The following is a 27,197-nucleotide window of genomic DNA, read 5'->3' as shown; positions in this document are numbered from 1 at the left end:
AAAAGCATGTCATGTTAACGTGAAAATTACTTTTATAAAGATCCCTTATGATTATTTTACTTTTATTTTCCACGTCACGAGGACTCATGGAATGGTTTGATGATGATGACACATAAAACATATGGCCTTCATAGGTCACCTAATATCAGTCAAACAAAACACTTTGGGAACAAGGCTTCAGACAGCACTCTGAAACCATGATTAAAAAACACCCCCTGGGGGGAAAATGTTTGGAAGAACAGTGTTCATGATTCCAGTACACTTCCAGAGATTCTGTGTCAAGGCGATTTTTATACATAGCATCTAAAGATAAACTAAGGTTCTTTACTATTATTAACACATGTTGTAGGTTCTGAGGGCTTCACAGTCAGTAACTTTTAAGCCATCAATCTCCATGGCAAGCAGATTACTGTACTGTATCTGTATTTTCTCCATATTCAATAATATACTATTGCTTTAAATATTCTATATTCTTAAATCAGCTGAATGCAGTCTACACTGACAGCCTATTGGCTTGAAGTGTCATTGACGAGGGCTGAAATTTCAGTGACTGATCAGACCAAAATGTGTACATAAAAGGCATGTAGTGGTTCTGCTGATAAACACTGTGTAAGAGGTCTGATTCTTTTGTTTATGCAAGTTGGATGAACTACATTTGGCCTAAAGTTATGATAGATAGATAGATCTGAACTTGTGACTTAACCCCTGTGCTACCACCTCCCTTGATATTACATGCATGTGGCCATATTGATTATAGTTAGAATTTTTTGCAATAGGCATTGAACTCTATTTTACTATAAATGAGATTGTTTAGATGTTTTTAACCCGAGAAATGAGGAACAGAAGAAAAAGAAGAAGAAGAAGAGGAAGAAAAAGAAGTGAAGAGAACAAGGCATCAACACTGACCTCCGTTACTCCTCGTAAAAAAGCCTCCTTTGCCAGCTTGGCAGGGCCGTCCACAGTTTTACCGTCATCCTCAGGCCCCCAGCTAGCGCTATAGATGTCTATGTGCTGAGGGTTGAGGCTTAGAGACTGAGCCTCCACCACATCAGTCACCTCTCCATCTAACATTCGCACACCTGAGAAGAAACAAGACCCTGAAGAGTTGAGACACATGCACATTACTTTAAACACAATTCTAAAGCAGGGGGTTAAATTACAGCGTTGTGACAACTGAACACTTGTCACTTGTCACTTTGATGTATGACAAGTGTGAGGGAACAAGTGTGAGCTTTTCTTTGCTTTTCATGTCTTTAATCATGATTACATGACAAGAGAGAAGAGCTCTGATGATACCAGACTAATGCTGTACATTCCAGAAAAGACAGTACCAGACAATCACACAGACATCCTCACTGCTGCTTAGAAATACAGGTTGGAGTCAAAGTTTTATTGATTTAAAGTTGCCAATACAATACATTAAACCGCTTGGTAAAATCAGCTGAACGTAAAAGTACCCTCGGGTTCAACGCTTGATGAAAAGAGGTTTCACAGAGAGACATAAAGCAGCTGCACTATAATACAAAAAGACACCTGCAGAGATCCTACAGATTATAAAGCAAAAGATCTATTTAAAGGCAAAAGGACAGGGACGAGAATTCCACTCAGTCCTTGATTCAGAATTGGTGATGGCAATCTTCTTTCCTCACTGCTGTCAGATATCTCTTTTTAGAAGTCAAACAATGAAGAACTATCTAATCAGTTTCCACTTCTCCGTTCAAAGAAAAGCTTAATTCTTATGGGATGCTTGAAAAGAACACAAGGCCTCTCAGTCTAAAAATGTCAGCTGCGCTTGAGTTAAATTGATCCTGCATCAACTATATAAGGTTTACCTTGTGGGGCAAGAAACCAAAGAAAGCCTGCAATGCCCAAAAGTCAAAGCGCATAGAAAGAGAGAAATCAATCGCCATCATCTTCACAGCAATGTGGCTTGGATCTTTGAAAAGTCATGGAGGTAAGGGTCACTCATGCCTCCCTCATGCTGGCTCAGACACAAACAAAAATCGAATGTTTAGGTTGTGAGTAATCTTAAAACCCAAAGCTGTCACTGCTATAGAGAAACTAGCAGGTAAAGCATCCCAGCCAGATATCAAGAACAGACAAGCTTGTGTGCTGTATAAAAACCAAAAATATAAAGAAATCCCTCAAGCGCTTTGAGAAAAGAAGGCATGAATCCTTAAAGAAATGATAGAAATACGCCCTTACAAAAATAAAAAACACTGCATGACCGTGGAACATGGTAGGACTCTCGTAATCATCCGGAAGGTTCATGTAAGGAAGGATTTATTTTCTGTTACAAACCACATGGACACAGCCAAAAGCCCTCCTAAGCAAATATGTTTGCTTAATGAGCACTGGCAGTGAAGTGTCTAAATCAGAGCATGGCCTGCTTGTGCTGAGACTTCCCTCAACAGAAGGAAGACTGAGCTATCGCTTTGGGTCAGTTCTCCAAAGCAGTGCTTCTGTTCTCAGTCTGATCATCTCTTCACAGTTAATTTCCTTTCCTGGCCCATTTAGAAAAGAGGTCTACGATATGAAAGTGTCCAATACAGATGAGACGAAGGAGCACAAAGTATGACTGCTTAACAGCTGCTTCTTCTCATTTGGAAGTGCTGTTATGCAGAGGCTAGGGGTGGAGTGGGTATTGGAATAAGCCCTTTTCTAATGTTTTTTTCATAGTGGCAGAAGACCATGTTCCCTTTTTGCCACACTAGTTACAGCTAAGCAGAAGCGTGAAAAATATTCACAAGATTCAAAAGCAGGAAAGGAACTGTTTCATGACCTAAAAGCGAACGAGGAAAGAGGATGGCCTGAGATATTCCCCTGCAGGAAGAAAAAGACTGCCAAAAGATTGCAAAAAGTCTCAAGTGGGTCATTAAACAAGGACGTTACAGTGAAGTGAGGACGGGCGGAAAAAAAAAAAAAAAATACAAAATCAGGAATCTGCAAAAGACCATTTTAAAGCCACTTTACCAAGCTGCTGCACAAAGTTCTTTAGCCTTGATTACTAGGAGATAAAAAGCTTATTTTTCTCATAGCAGATTCAAGCCCTGCCTCTTCTATGCCTTGTTTTTCGAGACATTCACCACTGGCTTGCAAAAGGTATGGCTCATCTTAAATAAGTAATTAAGAATTAAGCATTTACCTGTTAACTAAATGATTGTAAATATGTATGTTGTAAAAGCATTTTAATAAAATTAGACAAATACTGGACACAATGGTGTTACTGGAAGGGTGGAACCTGAAAACCTTTTGTTAAAGTAATTGAAACCTGTGGAACCAAACGATTCAACAAATGTCCGCTGCTCTTGTGTCCTATTCATTGTTGTGTGCCACACCTGAAGTGGTAAAAATAGGCTGAAACCTGTTTAGGGATTACTTTCTATCACTAGTACATCCAGGAGAATAAGATTTGAACAGTTTCACTCTAGTTCCCTAGTGAACACTGATGACTGGATGTCATCTATTCATGTTGAACAACTGAAGGATTGTGCCAGATCACAGAGCCCAACTAAATCAGGGATCACAAGGCTAAGATAAAATATGTGCAGAATAGGATGAAATGTTTAAAAGGATTACAGATGCTTATGCACAAATCTTTGGCCTAGATGGGCCAAGGCTGGGGCTCTGCGATAGTAACGTACATGATTCCACTACCGTAGCAAGACTATAAATACTGCCAATGCTCAAAATAATTTTTGCTCTAGATTCAGACGTGCCCTTTGTTTAAAATAACGATTCAGGTGTTTCAAACAACAGCACGACATCATTAAACTAATAACACAAAAATAATGATAGTGATTACATCCCTGATTACATAATACTGTGCAGGTTGGACTGGAAATTTCATTATCAGTAGCAGCACTAGCAAATTAAAAAAAGAACATCATCCACAGCCTTAAAATAAATAAATAATTTGAATATGTTGATTATAAATGTTGACTCACCTCCAATCTTGGCATTGTAGGCTACACCGACACCACAGATGTCATTGTTGGCAACAGCAGCTACCTCTCCAGCACATCGTGTGCCATGCCTGTCAAAGGAGATATGGAACAGTTTAAGAGAAATTTTATTTTTTTAATTTATTTTTAATTTATTATTATTATTTTTTTTTTTTTAAGTGTTTCATTCATTCCACACTTAACAGCTATATACAAAGGGACTCGCATAACAGCTCTTCAATTTTAGACTTAAGTACATTAAATTAGATTGTTACGCACTCTGTAGAATACCATTAAAAACAATCAGCCTAGTTATTTACCACATTTATTATAAAGCTTTGGAATGGCCTAATGGAGAAGAAACAATAAACCCGCCATGACAAGTAATTGGCTCGTTTTTTGCTCAAGTCAAGCAATGAAAAGCCAAGTAAGCGATTCCTGCCTGCAAACATTTTGCTAAAGCAAGGACGTCCGTCAGTTTCTGATCAGGGAAAACAAGAGGCTGTTCCCACATTAGATTTCTGTAGAAAGCATCAGAAAGCTGTATTTGAACAGCCTACTGCACATCAGAATGAGCAATTTCAATCGAGAGACGCCACACAGAAACCATTTATTAAACAAAAGGTTAGGTTTGTTTGTGTTGGGGTTTTATTAACCTAGAATATGCATTAGACAAGCCCACTTCAAAGCACAGCCTGAAAAGATTGTATAGTAATTCTTTTGCCAATGGTTTCTGCACAAATCTGTCTGCTGAGGTCCTGCTAATAAGGAGATTAGCACATGCCACATTTGCTATTTTCTAATGAGCCTCAACAGAAATGATTGCATGGGTCAACAGACTTGCCATTACATGACGTCCCACTGCTGTGACAAGATGCCGAGACTGACTAAAGCAAACATCAAACGCGTAGGGGCAAGGAGACAAAGGAGGAGCTGTATTTTAATTCGACCAGCAGCCAAGGGGTTTTTAATACAGAACAAACAAGACCAGTGAGGCTGGAATTAAAGAGCCGAGGAATAATACCCTTCTGGTGCCTTTACACACAAAACTCTGAACAATAAACTACCAGTACATTCAATATCAATTTTTCCACAGTGTTGTTTAAATGTATAGCTATTAACATACCAGTGTGATCAATAAGATTAGTAAAAATGCTTTTTGTTCCTTTAACACACAGCTGTAATTGTATACTGGGCTTGTAAGTCTTATAATGGAAAAGCAGATGAGGCAGCAGATTTGCTGCGGAAGAAACCAAGGTTAAGCATAAAATATGCCATGCAGCTCAGCACAGTCAGAGACTATAGAAAAAGAGATCAACACTTATTGGCACTGCTTGTATGCCAGAACAAAAGGTCAAAGGTTAATTCCACAGGCACAGTCACATCACTATGAATTTCTTCAAACAGTCATTTGGACTTTTGCTACTCTTTCCCATGACCAAGCCACAGATCTAGCACTGTTGGATAAGACCTGATAATTCATTTTAAAAGAATGTATAACACATGATACTAGCTAGAGCAGAACGTTCAGTCAATAAATCAATCTTCAAAATGAACTTTTGTTTCAGTTCAGTCTGATAAATGAGCAAATAAAAATGTGCATTAAGGTGTCTGTTCTTCCTACCATGACAACCAAGTGCCTAAGGCAAGGGTTTTGGGTTTCATAAATTAAATGAAACTCTCCGGGGTGATTCAGATGGCGTAATCGTCTCTACATCTGTAGAGCTTGTGGGAAGCTTGTTTCAAGATCTGCGAGAATGCAGGTGTTTGATGTTGTAGCGATGATAATTTGCCAGAGGCTAGGACAGACACCGCTATATAATCGGTCATAACTGCTGCTAATAATCCAAGAGGGTGGACGCTAGAGTACTTTTCCTATGAGACACATTAAGCCACGTCAGTGCAACGTCATAGAGCTGCTGCAGAACATACTTGGAGGAGAGCACCAAGTGCCCTAATTCTGTATGTGCGACTGGCAAGCGTCACACTAATCGACACAGAAAGATAAACACACCAACCAGAGCGCAGGACCAATTACACTCTCAAGGACACCCAGCACTAGATAGCTATGCACTTGTCAAGAGTGAAATTCTCAATGTGCCAACAAGACAAAAACTTAGACAGCAACACCACTTGGGTATTACTTATGCCTGTTATGAATGTATATTAAATCAAAATCATCGTAATTGTATTCATAGTGTATCTAGGGTGTATCTAAAGTGCAGGGCTTGCCAAATTGTTCTTCGCCACACAGCTCACTGCAGCCCTAGATATGTTTTTGCATCTTCACTACAAATCCTGAATTTGTTAATGGCTGTTTTGATTTCTTTAGCCTGGATTGAATCAGTAAGAAATGTTTGGCTGAACGCAGTTTGCTGTGCATGCACGTGTATCCGATTTGTGCTTTTGCCTAGGTTTAGAGGGATGATGTCAGACATGATTGATGTCAGTATTAGCACTAGCGTTTCGGTTTAAATATTTTGGCACATCTGGAGCACTATAGTATTTTGCTAGTCATAACTCAGCGTGACGGAAATAAATAGGTTAATAAATAGACACTGAAATAAATAAAATCATGTACTAGCTAGCAGCATCATGACCAGTCCAAAGTGCTCAGATACACCAAAGCTCAAAGATTTTTTGTTTGTTACTAACCATCACAATTGTTACTTTTAAGTTAACATGCCAGAAGGCTTGTGAAAAACATTGTGCTTAGGAGAATCTTACTTTTTTTTCCTTTTTAAAGCCTCGCAGCCACTAGACAATCAAGCCTGCACAACTTCCAATGGAAAAAAAAGTAGCTACTTCTTTAACGTATTGTTTATTACATAACTGAATGATTATATGGCTCGATTTGCACAAATAACAATTCAAAACAATTGCAGTGAATGATACGATAACCCTACCCTAAACAATTTATATCTATTGAATAGTATTACAGGAACATTACATACCAAGCATCTATTTTTAAATAAGTATAACCTTTTTTTAACCAGAGCAATAATTATGATTATTTAAAACAAATTGCGCAGTAATAGTGGCACAAATACCATCAATTCTGTTTCAACAAACTGAGTATTTCACAGGCTTTTTTAACAAAACAGCAGCAATGCCAGTTCCAAAGTGGTTAAAGGCTTCATCTGTTAGAAAAGATTGACCTAATAAGTCAATCATGCAGCAATAACAGAGAGAAACTGTTACAGCCTTTGTGCATTACTAAACAGGAGAGAATCTGTCCACAAAACACACCTATTAACATTTGTTCCCTAATAATGCATTTATAAAAAAAAAAAAAAAAAAAAAAAAAAGAGACAACTAACATTGGACTTTTCTTGAAAAACGAATGGAACAGAACGGAAGCCAATAATGGAGGATCAAAGTGTTATCCGTTTCTATGCCTTAAGATTCAGACCACAAAGTGAGCATTTTTGTACATTTTGCAAACCAATGGTTTGGCATTTTAAACATCCACCATACAATAATTCCCAATTCACCCTGAAACACTGCACAGTCAGCAAAGCAGAAAGCTATGTTCTAATAAGCTCACCAATGTCCATGGAAACAATCAGAACAGCAGCATATTAACAAAACAAAGCCCTATCTGGAATAGCAATCAGAAGAGAGCCCCAATGATCTACATGGAAAATGCATGAAAGGGCAGCAATAAATGATTCATAGAATGCACTGTGGCGCGTTTCATTACCAGAGTTGGACTAGGTATGAAACTATTAAGCTTTCTCGTTATGCTAAAAAGACGCAGAACAGGTTTTGGTCACAAGATTTTGCTCAAGCAAATGGATCCGATGTGGATCTCGACATTAACTGCTGTTTATTTAATAAAAACAAACAAATAAAGAAAACCTCACTGGGCTGCAAGCCATCTGCGCGTGCCAACTGTGGTAGGTCCATCTGCATTTTTTACTCTCAAAATTGCAGTCAGAGCACAGAGGCACAAAAGACCTGCAGCCTGAAAAATTACCACATGCCAGCATTCGAGATTCAGGCACAATGCCATAGCAGAGCGCCCACAAGTGACCTAGCATTCCTCGTCACGGGCCACTTATGCAAGAAAAGAAAAAAAGAAATTAATTGAATTAAAAAGCAATTCTTTGGTCATTTTCAAAAGACTCCGATATCATGGTGGTTTTGCAGAGCGTCACGGAAGGGTATTACAATGTATATTTGATGATGAAATTGCCCATGTTCACAAAGACTGCTGCAATTGAATCCTGTTTTGAATGAGTTATGCAGCCTTCGATTTAAATGGGTATTGTATTTAGGCGCCTTTCTTCAGGACAGCTTTATTAATGGCAGTTTTAAATTGAATTAGTTTTTTCCCCCAGCTTATCTGAGCTCAGGAGGCAACGAACAAAAAGCAGGAGCATCACAAATAGCTAATTTAAGTAATAAAGGCAAAAGAAACAGCTACAGCATTGACAGACTTATTTGCAGTAGCTTTTTTCAAAAACAGGAATCAAATCATTAAACAAACTGTTGTTTAAAACGTTTGCTGAATTAAAAAACTAATACATTGAGCACTGTTAAGTGCTTTTTTTATTTTTTAACTTTAACATTAATACAGTAACCAACCGATTAGATTAACAGCACTTTATTTTTTCCCCCTGGTCATGTGGTCATACCTGAACGTCCTCAGTGTAAAACACTGAACAATGACATGTATGCAACAGGCATATTAAAAGACTAGATATTCTATCCAAATATCAGGGATTCATTAGACAAACGAGAGCTCAAAATAAGATTCTTAATTCACTGTGATGATATGACAACCTTACAAGATGACTCAAAAGAAACTAGTAATTTCTTATTAAATAACACAGTACACATCCACAGCAAATTCTTTTTTGCAGGTTTGGTAGCGGCAACTCATAAAATGAAGCTGACATTCATAAGGACGACGTTATCGATATTAACTAGTCTGTCTGTAATGTTAGATGTTTGTAAGCAGAAGCTTCTAGTAGTTTCCTAATATCCTATGTTGGTGTTGAGAAACGGTGCAGAATTTAAATGCCAGTCAGTCTGTCAGAGTTACCAAGAAGGACTATCTTATAAATTAATAATCTGTCCACTTCTGGCTTACATCAACTCTTTCTATCAAAATATATCAATAATGCATACAAATAAATTTAATATTTTACACCGACTTAGTCTTAATTATACCTCTATACTTCACATTTTCGCAGAAAACTGTCATAAATTAGCTTTTAAAAAAATATTCTGTTTATGCAAGTCAGGTAGGTGTGTTAGGATCAATATTTTCAACTTGTAAGCATCATTAGCTATAAGAGAAGAAGGGTAAACTCCCATCTCTTGCTCTCTTTTTCTGCAATTAGTTAGAAAAAAGGCTGCATCAAATCAATTAAAAAGGTATTACATGTTCCTCACAGCTTTAAAATTCAGACTGTACATAAATGTTATGTTACTATCCAGCGCTGTTTTTAATCGCAGACTCAAAAATAACGAAAAATTTGCTCATTTGAGTCCAATTCCTTTCCCGACGTGCAAAACCATAAAAGGTGAAAAACATCAATCAGAAACCCATTTGGCAGCAGTAACCTCTATGACAGGCAGCAATACAAATTAATGCATAGACAGACTCTGGCACACTGCCTGCAGCACTGCGATCTAAAGCTGCCAAAAGCACTAGAACACACATTCATACTCGCAGTGTACTCAGCGATGACTAAATGGGCTTTTCTTTTGATTGTGCACCCTCATAATGTTGCCAAGGAGAGATATGAACAAATGATTCATCACGAAAATTTAAACACATAAGGATGAACAACATAGTGCCTTTATGGCGTATAAAACGGCGCTCTGACTTAGAGCATTAAAGAAGAAAGTTTTTTTTTCTTTTTCACACACACACACACACACACACACACACACACACACAGACGTTTGCACATCCATCGTATGTCTTTGGAAAATGGCTCTCTCTCAAAACGATGTATATTACAAAGTCCTACTTAAAGCCACAAACAGCTACATGATCCATTTCTTCAAGAGAACTACAATCATCTTCTCCGCCTCAAAGGATATTAAAAGTCAATAGTTTAGAACGCTAGTTACTAATTTTGCAGGAGCCACTGCATTACTTTGCAAAAAAAAAAAGGTTTGGAGAACAGTAAAAGAATTACAAGTAAATAAGATATTATTAAGATATTAAATTTTGAATCAGGGCATCTGGGGGAACTGCACATTCTGCTATTGATTCAGGACGTCTTGTGGTTTTACATTCGGTATTTTAAGTTAAGAATTTGCAAAGGGAAAAAGAGCCTTGGATGAGGTCAAAATGCCAAATGTATCTATAGACTGGATTATGATGGATGAAAGAAGGCTTTATAAAAGTGAACAGTGATGGGCTTTATAAAAGAAATAAGCAGAGACTTAAAAAACCCTAAGAGGAAGCTAGTCACTAGGGCCAGAAAGAGAAAAACAAGCTAGCTCATGGACATGCAAGCTTTATTATTCAAAAGTTTCAAGGTTTTTAACTGTGGTGTATTAGGGTCTCTGGAGATGGAGACGAGGTTGATTGAGTTCTACGTGCATAAAATAGGTTTTATGTAATGATAAAACTGATTATTATTCATAAAATTTCATTAACCTTCATTTCATTTGGAGCTCCTCTTAAACTTATTTTAACAGCTACTACAGCACAGCCACATTCACAAATGCTCTGATTAATCAAAGTGGCACTGGATACTGCCAGAGCAAAAAGCAGCCTGTTTATATACATATACAGTGCCCTCCACAATTATTGGCACCCCTGTTTAAGATTTGGTTGTGGACTTCAAAAAATTCTCCTTTTTTTTTTTTAAAACAACATAGAACCCAAATGCAAAAAAAGAGAAAAATCCAATCCAACTTTTATTTAAGTACATTACTTTGGTGGTAAAAAAAAAAAAAAAAAAACTTGAAATCATGTGTGCCACAATTATTGGCACCCCTGATGTTAATACTTTGTACAACCTCCTTTTGCCAACAAGACAGCACTTAATCTCCTCCTATAACATTTCACAAGATTGGAGAACACAGAGAGAGGGATTTTTGACCATTCTTCTTTGCACAATCTTTCTAGATCATCCAGTGTCCTGGGTCCTCTCTTATGAACTCTTCTCTTTAGCTCGCCCCACAGGTTTTCGATTGGGTTGAGGTCTGGGGACTGAGATGGCCATGGGAGGACCTTGAGTTTGTGACTGCTGAACCACTTTTGTGTAGATTTTGCCACATGTTTTGGATCATTATCCTGCTGAAAGACCCAATGACGACCCATCTTCAGCTTTCTGGCAGAGGCCATCAGGTTTTTATTTAAAATATCCTGGTACTTCAAAGCGTTCATAATGCCATGCACCCTAACAAGGTTCCCAGGGCCTTTGGAAGAGAAACAGGCCCACAGCATCACAGATCCTCCACCATACTTCACGGTGGGCATGAGGTGCTTTCGGCATACTCATCTTTTGTTTTACGCCAGACCCACTTAGAGTGTTTGTTGCCAAAAGCTCAATCTTAGTCTCATCTGACCAAAGCACACGATCCCAGTTGAAGTCCCAGTACCGCTTAGCAAACTCCAGGCGTTTACGTTTGTGAGTGTTAGTGAGAAAAGGCTTTTTCCTTGCATGCCTCCCAAACAGCTTGTTGGCATGTAGAGGCGTCTGATGGTTGTTTTGGAGACTCTGTGACCCCAAGATGCCACTCTTTGATGCAATTCTGTGACGGTGAGCTTGGGAAATTTTTTTACTTCTCTTACCATCCTCCTCACTGTGCGTTGTGGCAAGATAAACTTGGGACCTCTTCCAGCCTTGTTTGTCACTGTTCCAGTTGTTTTAAACTTCTTAATGATTCCTCTGACTGTAGATACCGGCAAGTTAAGGCGAGTGGCTATTTTCTTGTAGCCATTGCCTGACTTATGAAGGTCGACACACATCTGCCTTACTTGAATGGTGTGTTCTCTTGTCTTTGCCATGTTGACAAATGGGTAAGAGAATTAGGCCTCTGTGTCACGTCATATTTATACCCCAGGGAAACAGGAAATCATGAATTACTAATTAAAAGTCCCTAGATACCCTGACCAACCTTAGCAACTACAGAAAAATATATTAAAAAAAAAAAAATTTAATTTTTCAGAGGAATTGTTAGGGGTGCCAATAATTGTGGGACACATGATTTCAAGTTTTTTTTTTCTTCTAAATGTATGATTTTTTTACCACCAAAGTTATGTACTTAAATGAAAGGTTGGATTTTTCTCTTTTTTTGCATTTGGGTTCTATGTTGTTTTAAAAAAAAAGGAGAATTTTTAGAAGTCCACGACCACATCTTAAACAGGGGTGCCAATAATTGTGGAGGGCACTGTACATACTACAAAATGGTGACGTCTGGTGTTGGATCTGTGATGATTGCAAATGTTGAGCTATTTATGAGTTGCTCAGTAGCTTCTAGTTTTATAACCACAAATGACAAAAAAAAAAAAAAAACTGTAGAAAGAACATTACTCATAATCTTACACTCTAGTGCTCATGTTAGTTCTCACTCTCCAGTGTTCTGTACTGTTAAAAGATTTATGATCACACTCTTGATATCACCCAAATGAAGATGGGTTCCCCTTTTGAGTCTGGTTCCTCTCAAGGTTTCTTTCTCATAGCATCTAAGGGAGTTTTTCCTTGCCACAGTTGCCATGGCTGCTTATCAGGGATAAATACACACCATTCACCATAACTCCTTAAATTCTGTAGAGCTGCTTTGAGACAATGTCTGTTGTGAAAAGCGCTATAGAAATAAACTTGACAAAATAAAATATTCATGCTTATTTTACAGTGCATTCTCAGTTTAAACAGTGCTTTAGTTTGCTACACCTACATGTGCGTTGGTATTGGGTGGAGATAATGCATATTCAATATTTACAGATATTTGCATTTTAGAGTGAATAAAGCATTACACAGCACAGGTTGCTCTATGCCATATTGTGTGTGGGTCACACTGCTAATGGTGCAAAATAGGCTTTACTTTAATGAAAATATTTAAAATGCAATATGTGAACTTGACTAAACCGCAAAACTAAGCCATTAATTATGGGCCGCATGGTCCAGTGCACTTGTGTGCATCCAATCAATATAATGAATAAGGTTGAATGCAACACCCAAGATGAGGTGAACTTTAGACTACATCGTCTCATTTGTGGAACACACAGTGACAATGGGCAAAAAAAAATAATGTTTTTAATTGAGAATGCTCCGAGGAAACTCAGTAGGGGTCCTTCAAAGCAAATGAAAGTTATACTTAACCTACATGATGGGTTTTTACTTGTCTGGCTAACCCCATGGCATGTTAAAGCCTTCACACAGCAAACAAAGAAAAAATCCAAATTGTGCCTGGGAGATCACCCTGCCCGTAGCACTGAGCTTTTCAATGTCATAATTAATTAAGGTTTGCTGCCAGAAAACAAAGTTCTAGGATCACAGAAAGTCTGAAACAACAACTGTTCAAATTCAAATTTAACCATTTCAGAATGCAATAAATTTGGCACAGGAATTAATGACGAACACTGTCTATAAGGGTTTTGTTGTGGTGTTTAGACTTAATTTAATCACTTAGCTCTAAGTGGAGTGACAAATGAGAGTAAAAGCTTTTCTGGTTTATAGCTCTTAATGCAATCTGCTCCTGTCACTAAAGCTACTTTCTTCCCAAATTTACTTTAACTCTAGTTGATTTATCCGACTGAAGGCAAGCCATGAAATGCCTATGGGTGTGGGAAGATTGTTTTGGTTGCTAGGGTGGACCGTTGGTTGAGATTTGCGCTCTGTCAACCCCAGGCAAAATAAAATCTCAAATCCACAGGAATGAGGTGGAAAACAATACGTGGAGGCAAGCTAAAGCCAGTGCTTTCCTAATCCATAAAGGTTGGATCAAATTGTGTTTAAGGTTTAAAACTGCTCCCTTAACCCATAGGTGTGAATTCGCTGAGCTGAAATAAGGTGAACCTAAACGGCACTTCGGCTTGGAGCCCATAAAGAGCCAGTCGAATGCATTCCAGTGCCTATTGTGGATCCATAACTGCATTTATGACTGTACACATTTCACTTAGAACAGCTCTTGTGTATATTACAGCTTGAAAACAGTGGAACACGCATAACATGAAGCGCATACAAGCCTCTTCATATACAAACCTCCCTGGAGCCTTACATTTAAGCCCCCATTTTTGTCCTGCTCAGCACTGATTCTGATTTGCAATGCTTTCTAAAAGCTTCAGGGGCTCACAAAACCAGCACACTCCCTCAAACACTGGGATCAAGAACCGAGAAGTGATCTATAAACTACACCTATACAGAGCTGTTTACACATAGTGGATGATCTGGTGCTGAGGTTTACTGCTCAAGGATCAATGCAATCTAGCTCAGTAGTAAATTCCTTTTATGAATAAAAGGCTTACTTTGTTGTTAGGATCTGCTGCAGATTTACCTGTTATCGTTGAGCTGGGTATAGCGAGGCTGAGGGTCTGGATCGCCATCGTTCACATCGAAGCTGGCATCAGGGTCCTAAAGATGAGGTATTATCAGGCAATTTTCATTTAAGATCGAAACTGTTTGTTGAAAAGATGTGTGTAGCTTTTATTTCCAGACGCACATAATTACGCTCGAGGTCTGGGTGGTTCTTCTCGATTCCGTCATCCAATATGGACACGACCACACCCTGTCCGGTAACACCCTGCTGCCAGGCCTCCTTCACGTTGAGGTCACGGTGGTTGCTATTGTACTGAAAAGAGGATGAGAGAAATGTATTACATTCCCCGAGCAGGAAATGAAGGGAGGAGAACAATGCCACAGAATACATTTAGCCACTTAGGATGGAGCACTTATTGCACTTGCTATTGAGATCCCAATCTTCCCCTCAAGCACAATATGCTCTTACAGTGCTAATGATAATCCATGTGCTAAGATTCACCAATTTCCTTTTGTTAACAAAAGCATTTGAGCTGTCGAAGATTTCAATTTAAGATAAAAGCCTCGAAGACAAGCTTGTGTTCTCACCATGAAGACTTTCTAGGGTTCTGGCAGCAGAAATTAATCAAGATTTCAGGCAGTTTGCAGTGATGACATATCCCTCAGATCCTCAGTCATGGGCCATTGACCTTGAATTGACCGCTGCTATAACACAGAATATCTTCAATCCACCTACACACCTGCCACAGGATTGTGAGGAATGGCATAATGGCCCATCTTTCCTTAGCCTCCAAACATGATCCAAAGTTCACACAGCACAGCAGCAAAAAATAGATATTTCACTACACTGACTTATAAATTCTGTCTTTTACCTCGAGTCAGTTCACCCTTCCCAAGAGCAAAAGACAAAAGTAACAGGGGGGTATAAAAGCGATAACAGTCGGCAACTATGTGATGATCCTTTGATGACCTACTCTAGAGTCATAGATTTCAGTTGAACGTGCGACACTTCAGTAAAATGACAGGAAGTGCAGGAATCTCAATAACGATTCCACTGATGTATTGCTGCTGCTGACCTTTAGTCAATTGCTGTTGAAATTTTATGCCATCTAGTCGTCTGGTACGAGAGCATAAGAGTGAGAGAGAAAGATGATCACGACACAATGAAAGGAGCTTTCTGACACTGCACTGCAGTACAAAATAGACTCAGTTTCAGGCTTCTGTTTGCAATTTCATCTCACTTTACCAAATGAAACAAACATCTATCGTTTCACCGGTTCATTAGCCAGAACGTCCCGTTTTGATAGATGCTCTTCCTCCGAGTCCAGAATGACAACGCTGTTTGCCTGACAGTTAATGATGAAATTGGAGGCTAACCAACATTGCATTTTTCACCATTAAAGATTCATAGATTGAGAAAAATAGCACACATTTCAATAAACACCATGCTATAACATTTAGTCTCATTTCAGAAAAATGAAAACGACTTCTAAAAGGCGGAAATCAAAATCTGTCTGACTAACAAACTCAATAAATGTCCACAACGCAAACATATTCTTATTAATTTTTCCCAGACAGATTGGTTACTATACGTTGTCACATATATATCATTAGGTTTGTTACTCGTAGTGAGTGAATGTCAGCTAACTGGTTTAATACTTGGGATAGTACCAGCTTAAGGGAGTGGTACGGATGATCAGCGTTGAATTTTCACTAAGAGCAAAAGCATACATAAGGGTTTTTAGTGCAAGCTCGATATAGTTCTAAACCATCCAGACAGGTTTTAGAACATAAATCATTTATGCACCATTTTGTACATTTCTAAATTCAACATGGACCTAAATGGTAATAAAAAAAGACCCCAAAAAAACCCAACTTCGGGATTTGGTCACCTTTGGAAAAACAGAGTCGGGGGAAAAAAGGCACTTTTACATTTAATACGACTTGCAACATTATGGGGACTGCATTACAGCGTCTTTCCTGTCAATCCTGGAGATAACAGCCAATCTCAGGTATCTGATCTTATGTATGAAGAGAGAAGATAGATTTCCTCCAAGTCCTGTTTTGTGACAATGCATGAGCAGCAATTCAAAAAGATGCAGAAGCACATGTTTGCCTTCAACCTCCCAGCTGACATTTGTGTGATACGGGAGAATTAGTTAGGGGATGAAAATTGAAAAAAGTAAACCTTGGGCCACTCAAGGGAGAACTGTTTGTAGGCACTGCTTTCTCTACAGAGTGTGCAGACAAAGCAGTTTCACAGCTGGTCATCTGTTTTACATCTATGAAATATTCATCAATCTTCATAGATCATTCAGGAGCATTACTATGGAGCTTTTTCTTACAATGAGCAGATCTTGGTGTAAATATATCTCAAAGCTGTAGTGACTTGGTGGTTAAGACTCTAGGCTAATGATCAGAGGGTTGTCAGATCAAATCCCGTCACGTCCAAGCTGTCAGTGCAGAGCCATTGAGAAGGCAGAAAAGCATCATCTGCTTCAGCTTGCTCAGAAAAACCCTGCCAAATACGCAAATGTGATTTCTGCTGGACATGATAAATGTGCAAATTATTTCTGCAATACCAGATATTGATTTGGGCATTAGAGGCAATCTATCTGAACTTTTCCCATTATGAAACCACTAACAAATAGCTAAAGCAAAGATGATACAATAACTACAGCTAATAGTCAAGAAATTAAATTCACATCCTGTCGAGATGCATGAATGTGTTCATCTGTTACACTTTGTGGACACCTGGCCACCACACCAATTTTTGAATATGCCATTACTGTTTAGATCCCCTTTATAATAATAATAGCAAATTCTGAACATTGGCTGGGGGGTGTGGGGGTGCCTTTAAAGCCATAATAGTATTAGTGAAGTGACGTGTTCGGGGTGTTGATGTCAGGCCTCTGTGTTCCATTTTAACCCTGGCAAACACTTTTCATGACGCTTGATTTTTGCATATTGACATGTCTGTCATGCCCTTGAAACAAATGAAAGAAATAATATAGACCCATATAGATGCATGATAATTAGGGGTCCACAAATCTTTGTCCATATACTGTATTTGAGCATCTCGAAAGAAAACAGCATATTGTTGCACAAACACGCTCTCATTATTTAAGTGCAAATGTTTGAAGCTCAGCATTTAGGACAGATTTAAATTAGCTTGATATTACAGAATACATATTTTGGAGGGAAAGTGTACGAGTCATCTTGAGCATGACTCTGATCTTACTCGGACTTGAATGATGCACCTTCTGTTTATACTAAATGTTGGACAGAATCAAGCATGCTAACCGTTCAGACATAGACCACATTTGCATATGGGTGTGCACTTACCAGGTACCACTGCTGTGAAAACTTGGGGTCAACTGGCTCAGAGTAAATGTCCCTCTTCTTCCTCTGTTTCACCACTTGCTGCTCTGCCCATTTTACCTTCGGAAACAATAATATTATGAGCATGTTTAAGCCAATGACATTTATGTACAAAAAGGCAGTAGTACCAATCCCTGCTGTTGTAATATGTAATGTTCAGAATTTTTATGTTAAATCAAAATGAAGTGTCAGGTTTTTCTGTTGTAATAAACGTGTACACACCAATAACCTTTAATTTTCCATTTATATTGCTTTTCTGTAAATAATCCTGCTCATGTTCACTCATGTTCATGTCTAGCTTATTGGAAAATGATCCCATGACAAGCAACAGGGTTGTTTGAGGCTTTACATTTAATCTGCCACCCTCTTCCAGGTCTCAGCACTACTAAAATTAGACATTATTTCAGAAGTGGAGGCAAGCAATCACTGCATGAGTGCTTCAAAAATAGAAATAGCCTATCGACTATAAACAGTGCTTCTATTTGCAGAATGACAAACACTTTTATTTAGTAATTGCATGCCTGAAATGGAGTGGTTTAATAACTGATGCATGTGTCCTAAGATGCATCACTAAACTGATTATATACTCATATATATATATATATATATATATATATATATATATATATATACACACACACACACACACACACACACACACAATATATTTATATTATATATATATATATAAAATTACAGCAATTCTAACTGATTAGGGTCAGTAAAGTAAAAATGAACATAGGTAGGCAAACTCCTGACTAAGGCAGAACATACAGCTTCCTGTATTCAGCAGCAAAGTGACAGCTCAGCTGAAATGATCAGAGAACACAGCCAGAGTAAGTCATGCCTGACAAAACTGCAAGGGCAGCCTGTAAGACGAGCAACTTCATCTTGGTGGTCACTTAGAGGAATTACCCAGGTACTCTGCATTCATGTTACGAACGCACTACTCAACCCACAGGCAAGTACCACAAAACTATCATCATACCTCAGACAACGTCATAGGGTTTGACATTTACAAGCGACATCCTGGAAATCACAACGCAGGTAAGTGCGGTCTACCAAACATCCCTGACGCATGTAAACGCCAAGGATTTGAAATGAACCATTATAATTTTTTTTATTTTTTGTGTGTGTCAACAGTATAATCAGGAATAATTAAACTGCAACTATAATACTTAGTCTAGGTGACCTAGATCATTAAAGCAGTTGTTTAATTGAAGTGATTTATTAATTTGCAATTACAATAACGCCAAAAACTTTACCCAGACAATAGTTTTGGAACCTGTTCAAAATCCACTTCGGAGAAATCTCATGGTTTTGACTTTTTAAAAAAAAATATATATATAAACACATATGAATGTGAATTATACCTCCTTTTCCAAATTGGCGGATATTGATGTTTTATCCTTATCTATTAAAAAGCTCTGCGCTTTCTAGAGATTTTTTTTTAATCAAGGGAAATAGTCAGTGCTAAAGTGCAACAAGGCAAATATTCTTAGTCAACCGAGACTAACTAAACCCCGACTTATTTCTTACACTCGTGTCGAAAGCGTTGTGTGAACGAAGAGCAGACTGAGGATCATGGTGTAAATTCCCTTTAATCATGTACAAACCGCACAGACAGGAGATAATGTCAAGCTCATCTCTTCGTCTCCAACGAGAATCCACTTCATTCACCACCAGTGAGCAATGACCGGCGGAGTTAATAATACAAACCTGAGAGCCTTCATGTGTAAGACATTTGTTTGGACGATGTCTAATTTCACTTCACAGAGCAGTGCTGAGGAGGATCCATGCCAAACTTTTTAAATGTGTATAGTGTGTACACCGTCCTGAATACCAACATCATTCTGTTCTTTATTATGACATTTTAGTCAATGCATGAGGGCAATATGATATTAATTAGAAACAAGTTTGTTTTGTTGAAAGTATGCCACCACTGAAATACTAGTAAGCAGAGCAGTCTGATTTGCTCATAAACTAATAAGTGCCTAATTGGCTGAAGCATCTACTAAAGGCCAAAATCAGTTGTTTTTTCTCGAAATAAAACTGACAAGATAAACAAGCTAAGCATAATATGCCTGCATTTTTGCTGTTCAGATTTTAAAGTGGATAAAAACACTGGCCAATGCCTCAAGCAGTGATTTATTTTTTTCAAGAAATCAGGAAGGACTGAAAGATGCAAGCCAGAAGATCCAGCAGTGGAGATAAGAATCTCCATTATAAATGAGTCTGGAAGCTTGTAATCTGGAACAGCTTAACTGACCGGCCACTCTCCAGACGTTTCAAATACAGCAGGCGGTAGAGGGTGCATATCTGAAAGAGATATTTGTCTGTCTGGACTAAAATTATTGTAATTTCCTTAGGGCCTGATATGAAATAGGAAGCTAGAATGGAAGTATGAAGACTTTTAAAGTTTCTAATAAAAGTTTTCAAGGATAAAGCTTTGACAATCTTTTAAATTTTTATGACTATAGTAAAAGCAAAGTGCAAAAGTTTTTTTTTTTTTTTGTTTGTTTGATCCCAATGTCTTGTGTCTACAGTTGTGTTACTGGTGATAAGGGATGTTTAAAAGCCAGGAAAGCTCTCATTTCAGCTTGGCGCTTAGGGAGCAAAAGAATTCAACAACAGGAAGTGGAGCAGGGCAGCTAGTGGAAATTTCACCAAGCTTTGTTGAGAGGGTGGGTAAAAGGCATCTGGCATAACAAAGTCTTTCGGCAGCTCCGTTGCTTAAAAGATCCCAATCACCTGCTTAAAATGATGTGGCTCCACTGTGGTTACATAAACATGAGAAACTGCCTGATCTCAAACTGTGATTAGTAATGATGAAGCAAAAACATCTCTAGCCAATCATCTACAAAAGCTGCTTCAGGCCTGGTTATGACTTTTGGTCATAGTTTCTGAATCAGTCCTGTGTTGCCACAAAAGCATACCCAGTAGAGTTTTACTTGCCCCAAAACTCACATTAACCGCTATTATTCCTCATGGGAGATTCGATAATGAGTTTAATCAGTTACAGTACAGTAAAAAACTAAGTAATGTGGAGAGAAAACCTTTTTTTAAGGGGTAAAAAATTTTTTTTGGCTTTCAAATGCGTATTAATGGCCGTTGAACCGCTGGGGCGCCTCTGGTCTGTGGGCCTGAGACATTCACACACACTCATGCACATCCCACCCAGTGTGCAGTCATTGTGGCAAGAGCCCAGGTGGCCTTATTATTCACACACCTCATCACTTTTGCATACCATCCGAGTGTTCTTGCACCTCTAGCTGAGCCGACCGCACTCCTGCAAACTCTTTAGCATGAGTCTGCAAGCAGACTTTTACCCCCTTTAGAAGGTGAGTAATGGCACATGCTGATCCGCTCGGTGATTTCCATTAAGGAGATTTCTAGCCTCTGGAACTGAAGGTGTTCAGATCATGTTTCATGTCGCCTCTGATCTTGCCATCTGGACTGAAGTGGATGGCGAGTGACAAACACTCAGGCGGCTCTGAATAGCTGAATAGCAGATGTTGGGCCGAGCTGTTGGAGGCACCTCAACTTCAAACGCTCAAATGTTTCAAAAGTTGCCAAAGAAGCAGGAAGGCAGTCCTTTATGCGACACCACCACACAACATATGGGGAGTGGAATTGGGAGTAGCCGGAAGACATGGCACCGGTAGAGTCTTTCAATTAAAGTGTGTCGCTAAAAAGCGACAAGTGGAAAACTGTACAAGCCAAAGATGACATGGTCCAACTGAACAGATTTCAATCATCTTCAAATGAGAAATAGCAAGGCTCATCACAACACTTATCTCACAGAAGAAATCAATTCCTAGAAAGGCATACAAGCCCTTACAATGTTTACAATGTCTAAATGAAATCAATCTGACAGCAAATCCCTAATGAATCCTAAACTGGGTCAACAATCAATTTATATGCATATAACATGCGTGACAGTTAAGAAGATTGGGACTTATAGCCATTATTGCCAGGAGTCTAGTCAATGCTTTCAGCTTCAAATTCACACTGCTTGTGCTTTTAACAAGTTTGAAATTGTTTGTCTCCACAAAACACTATCCAAGTGTAATTATTAAACAGACTGCAAAAAGAACATTAATTACAGGTGAAACAAAGGATCAAGCAACACAAATTACTGTACTACCAACATGTTTAATAAAATATATATTTTGTGTATTGATTCCACCTCTGTTTTCTTAGACTAAATTCTAAAACTTGCCGAAATGCCTGGTGAATATTAAACACAGAACAGACACTACTGAGTTCAGTCCACATTCTCCATCTGCTTAAACTGTTAGTCCATTGCCTCAGATTTTGGTTCTTGGCTGACAGGAGCAATTGCAGCCGATCCAGCACAAGATTTGTTTGTGTTTCGAGATGCTTTCTTCTCAACGCGTTTGCAAAAAGTGCTTATTCAAATTACTTCATACTTCCTTTTCCACTCAGGCCAGTCTGGTCATTCTCCTCTGATCGCCCTTATCCACAAGGTGTTTCAGCCTGCAGAGCGACTAGACAATTTTTTTTATTTTTTTTATTGAGCAATAAGTCAGGTTATGAAACGATATTTAACTGCAAGAAATGTAAAGAAAAGAAGAGAAATTATCATGTGATCAGTATTCCTTTTATTAATTATATAGATCAATTTTAATTTCTGAAGAAAAATCTGTTGGCCTCTAACCCCATGTAAACTTTAGTGATGATACCTCTTCTCGTAGGACATGAACTGTGGAACTATTACATTTTAACTAAATTATCCAACTCCCAAAAAACCCTAATAACTTGTGCACCAAAAAAAAAAAATCATGCACTGCAATACTGAGTTTTTGAAGCAATGTGGAACATTTTATGCATACCTGCGGTTCCCTGTGTAGGCGAATGTGTGTTCCTCTGTGTTGAGATAAAGACCTTTTCACCACCTTGTGGGTCCGGAAATGGTAGTATTCTCCAAATATCTGCCAAAACACCCAGAAAAAAAAAAAAAACATATTAAAGCCTTGCATCTTAAAAAGATACGCTTGGGAAAGCACAGAGTTCGCTTGAAATGTCGTAAATTAGAAGGCGTTCAAAGTAAAAAAAAAATTTGCAAACATTGTGGAAATACACAGCAATACAAAAACCACATCCTCTCTTGCATGACTTTCACTAAAAGAAAGAGAGAACACTTTAGAGAGTACATCTAGTCCAAACACGGGTGAAGGGAAAAAGTCAGGATGAGGCACTAATGAAATACGTGGCAAGACAGATATAGTAATAAAAGGGAAAAAAAAAAGATCAAAGAAGCAACGCAGAAAGACAGGAGCATTCTACTCTCTGACATGAAGAGGGGAAAAATAAATGAGAATTAGGGACAGCTACACTTAATGAAGCTGCCAAGTTAAGGCTGCTTTAATGAAAACGGGCAGCATAAAGTAAGTATTACAGGTCATCTTTAAGCAGTCCAAGTGCCCCGACCATGACCTCATTTTTAGATAAAAGGCACATACACTATGATGAACACGCACGCCTGAAGCACTGATCTGAAGTCAGCCAGCCTCACATCCACACAACTGCTAAGCTTTAGTTTTTCGAGCGGATCGATTCTCCCTCGGATAAAAGGGAGAAAGCAGTAGTTCATGTGCTGCTAAGCTTCTGATGTGAGTGCGAGAAGCCTCGGTGTGTCTGCGACAAAATGCCTGTAAGTCACGAAATGCTTTAAAACATCATTCAACCACGGAATCCATGCAACAATAACAACTAATGGCCCCGGAATGACAAACTGATAGTTTCATCTGATGCTGAGCAGTTGAATAGGTCACTGTCAGCTGGAGTAAAATTGAGATCGTGAGCGAAAAATGAAAATGAGCACAACTAAAAGCCTGATGCAGAAACTGTAGCAATCCAAGAGATTTTGCAGTATGTTTAACAGTATTTATAATGAGGTCTGAATGTTCCAAATAAATAGGATGGAATGCATATTTAAAGTGATGTCCTCTTGTAAGGATCCTTGACTTGCTTCACTCTACATGAGCACAAGAACATACACTATTCGGGTAGTAATCCAGTTGTATAATATGCTAAGATACATTACAGAACATGCAATATAAGCCTTTGGTACTGATTTTAACAGATGGTAAACAGTGGTGGTAAAATATATATTTAAAAAAAAAAAAAAAAAAAAAACCAGTTCAGATAAGTGTTTTCAGTCCTAATCTCTACCCTTCTATTCTATTTAATCTCGAGTAAACAGCTTAGATTACAACATGTCAACACAAATACCATAAGCCAAACAAAACCAGTGTGGCACAGAAAAGCAGATAGCGTTCCAAAACAGATTTGCTTCGAGGCAGTGAAGCCAGTAGAGAAGCCTAGCAACCATAAAGAGAATCATGGATTAGTGAGGAGGGAAGAAATACGAATAAAAGGATTACAGCATAATGAAATAAGAAGGGTACAAAAAAAAAAAAAAAAAAAAAAAAAAATGGGGATGAAATGGTACAATTATATGCAGCTCCTTTGCAATCATAGTTCTGTATTCAGCAGTGGAGAAATGTAGAGCCAAGAGCAGGTGCATTCTGATCAAAACAAGATAAGAGACTTAAAAGACTGGACGCAAGTCACAGCTGGAACTAGAGCTTCTATCTCCAGGCTTAGGCGAGCCCAGAAATGAAAATCATGTCATATGCTTCAATGTCATATAATCCCACGATCGTGCTCAACATGCCTGGCACACAGAAGGCAACTGCATGTGCTTCCCAAAACATGGCAACAAAATATAGAGAGGATTTCTGGAGCAGAGTTTAGGCTTTAGCCTCGGATCCGAAATCTTGAAATCTGAGGCCAACGTCTATAGAACTCAGCTGTATCGCAAAAGTTTCTAATGCCAAATTGGGGAGGGCATGCACTTGCACTGCATCTCCAAGGAATGTGGAGAACGTCATGGAGAAAGATATTTATGGACAGGGCTGAAAGCAGACCTTAAAAAAATAGGCAAGACACAGCAGTAATGCTAGGCTGTCAGCACTACACTGTGCTAACATCTAAAAGCAGCGCTGTGTCGTGAGAAATGTGCAGGCGGCCTAATTACCTCCCAGTGTACCTTTGACTCATCGTGAAGGTCCAGAAAGACGAGCCAAGCAGCACTAGAGTTCAAAACGAGAGCCCCACGTTCCCACACAAATTAGTGCCATCATCTACAATTAGCCTCCACCTAACCTGACATGTACCATTAAGAGCTCCTAACTATCTGCATAGCAATCTTTACCTGCACACAATCTCCAGCTACATTTTAACCAAAGGGTGTCCAGTGGTGGAAAAACCAAAACAAAGGGAATGCTTAATGTTGACAGGCAGCACAGCTCGGTTTAAATTTGCAGCAGCCTCTAGGGATAATTATCGAAATGGAAGGACTATCCAGCCACCTCATTGAAATGCAATGTCATGCATGTTTTAAAAATAATCTGGCAGTTGTTTATTTTCCAATTAAATAAATGTCAAGATCAACTTGCTATAACAAAGAAAGCAGACCACCTGAAAAAGAAAATTAATTCTGCAGAAAAGCAGAACCCACATGCTACTCTCGGGATCGTACAGCAAGCTTGACTCTTACTAATGCTCACACACACACATAATACAAAATCTCAGGAGTTCCTTACGGTCCATGTAAAGCCTTGAAAAATATATGAAGGCCTGCAACTGCCCTTATTTTCAGAGCAGTGCGATTTCTGACTTACTTTAAACTTTGCTGTGACAGCTTCTTCAGGTACTTAAAAATAACATCAGTGTAGGCCAAATCATATACATCATATGGCTTTGAAGACTCTATAGCAAGAGTTAAATATACAAGTCTGAGTTTACATAAAGTCTTAAGAACATGCCCCCTATCTCACTTAGCCAGACGTTGACCCGCATATGCGAGCAACAGATAATGAAAATGTTTCCCCTCCCAAAATTTGCAGCCTGAAGCGGAGCAGCAGTAGATGGCCATCTGGGAGTTTACACCCAGCATGAACTTGTCCTCCATCTCTCCCTGACCCTTGAGAGTTGTTTTGCTTCATCAACCATATACTGCCCTTTTAAACATCAGGATCCTATATTTCTATTCTCCTACACTGTTTTCCTTTTTAATAAGTACTTCACACCATCATTTGTGTTATGTCTTTAGTCACTCTCCCTTAATTTTAAAACCTTGAGCTAATGTGTGCATTGGGACGGAGATCCTTTGGGACGCGTCAAAGAAAAAGTGGCTTTTTCTTTTCTTGCATGTGCGAGCAGGCAGTCAGAGGCTCTAACGTTCCCTGGGAAAAAGAAACACACTGTTTATTAACATGAGTGTATTGAAGGCGGAGGATCCACATAATTCATTAGAAAATATTGCAGGGTTGCCAAGAAGCAAAAATAAGGAGCTAGTAGGTTTAAAGTTCCTGCAGGGGAAAGTGAAAGTGGGATTTAAAAATCAGTATCTCACATACCTTTACCTTAAGGACATGAGGATTAATATTCAGTGTACTATGTGGAGAAAAAAACTAATTCTGCAGACTCCTAATAGAAGCTCTGGGAGTTCTCATACTTTGAATGGTTAATTCCATACCGGAATTCATGCAGAGGAGTGGCTCATAATCACCGGTTTGCATTCACATAGAAGTACTTCTTCCAAACCATGACTCAACTGCACCGTCCCATATACCAGGTTTGCATCTGGCACCTGCTTTCTTATTATTGTTATCCCTTTCCTACTAACACTTAAGTAACGAATCACATAACATTTTTAAATGCATAACCTATAAATAAACAGGAAAAACAAGCAGCCAATCATGCAGACTGTGTGTCACACAGGCTACTACATGTTTTTAATGGTGCTCTTAATTGCACCACAAAAGGTCAGCTAATTGCTCCAGACAAATAAAAGTGTGCTTTTTTTTTTTTTTTTTTACATTGATATCCATAAGAACAGTTTCCTCATTGTTACAAAAGGAGAAAATCACATGAAAGGAAAATCATATTGCTAGGCACATGCCACCAATAATGCATAGCTTCTACACTTCATGAGACATGGGACTTTACATCAGAATTTAGTCACAGCAAACTCCAGACCACTGTTTTAGAGATTAGATTAGAGATCAATTTCCAGGACCTTTTCCCAGGCTCAGAAATAGTGTTCATGCTTTAGCAACAGACAAGTCAGCATACAGTCTGATTGCGAAGCATACACAACCTCCTCAAAATTGCCATATTTCCAAGTCATCAACCTTCTAGGAGTTTGGGACAAATTTCACACCACAAGTGACTCCTGCAAGCGGGCGAACTGCTCTCAACCGAGATTAAACTGCACTAGAATCCTGGTGTGCATGGACAATGACCAATTAGACCCATTTCTCAATTGAGCAGCTGTGCCAAAAATGTGCCGGTGCCATGCTCACCCCAGGAACACTTAATAGCT

The 27,197-nt window shown here is 38.7% G+C and overlaps 1 protein-coding gene across 5 annotated transcripts in view; it reads right to left on the bottom strand.

Moving 5' to 3' along the window:
• furina (furin (paired basic amino acid cleaving enzyme) a) overlaps window positions 1-27,197 on the bottom strand; it is a 67,064-nt gene that overhangs the window by 10,621 nt on the left and 29,246 nt on the right. For all 5 annotated transcript variants that reach the window (XM_046858181.1, XM_046858184.1, XM_046858182.1 and 2 more), the window contains 6 exons: window positions 22,636-22,734; window positions 17,744-17,839; window positions 14,583-14,711; window positions 14,418-14,494; window positions 3,948-4,036; window positions 907-1,079 (listed from right to left, as the gene is read on the bottom strand). In XM_046858181.1, coding sequence (XP_046714137.1) covers window positions 907-1,079; window positions 3,948-4,036; window positions 14,418-14,494; window positions 14,583-14,711; window positions 17,744-17,839; window positions 22,636-22,734 — 663 coding nt within the window. The remainder of the gene's footprint in view (window positions 1-906; window positions 1,080-3,947; window positions 4,037-14,417; window positions 14,495-14,582; window positions 14,712-17,743; window positions 17,840-22,635; window positions 22,735-27,197) is intronic.

The sequence above is a fragment of the Silurus meridionalis genome, chromosome 9, assembly GCF_014805685.1.
Source record: "Silurus meridionalis isolate SWU-2019-XX chromosome 9, ASM1480568v1, whole genome shotgun sequence".
NCBI lineage: Eukaryota > Metazoa > Chordata > Actinopteri > Siluriformes > Siluridae > Silurus > Silurus meridionalis.
The sequence above is the reverse complement of the archived record's forward strand: the minus strand, read 5'-3'. Positions and strand labels throughout refer to the sequence as shown.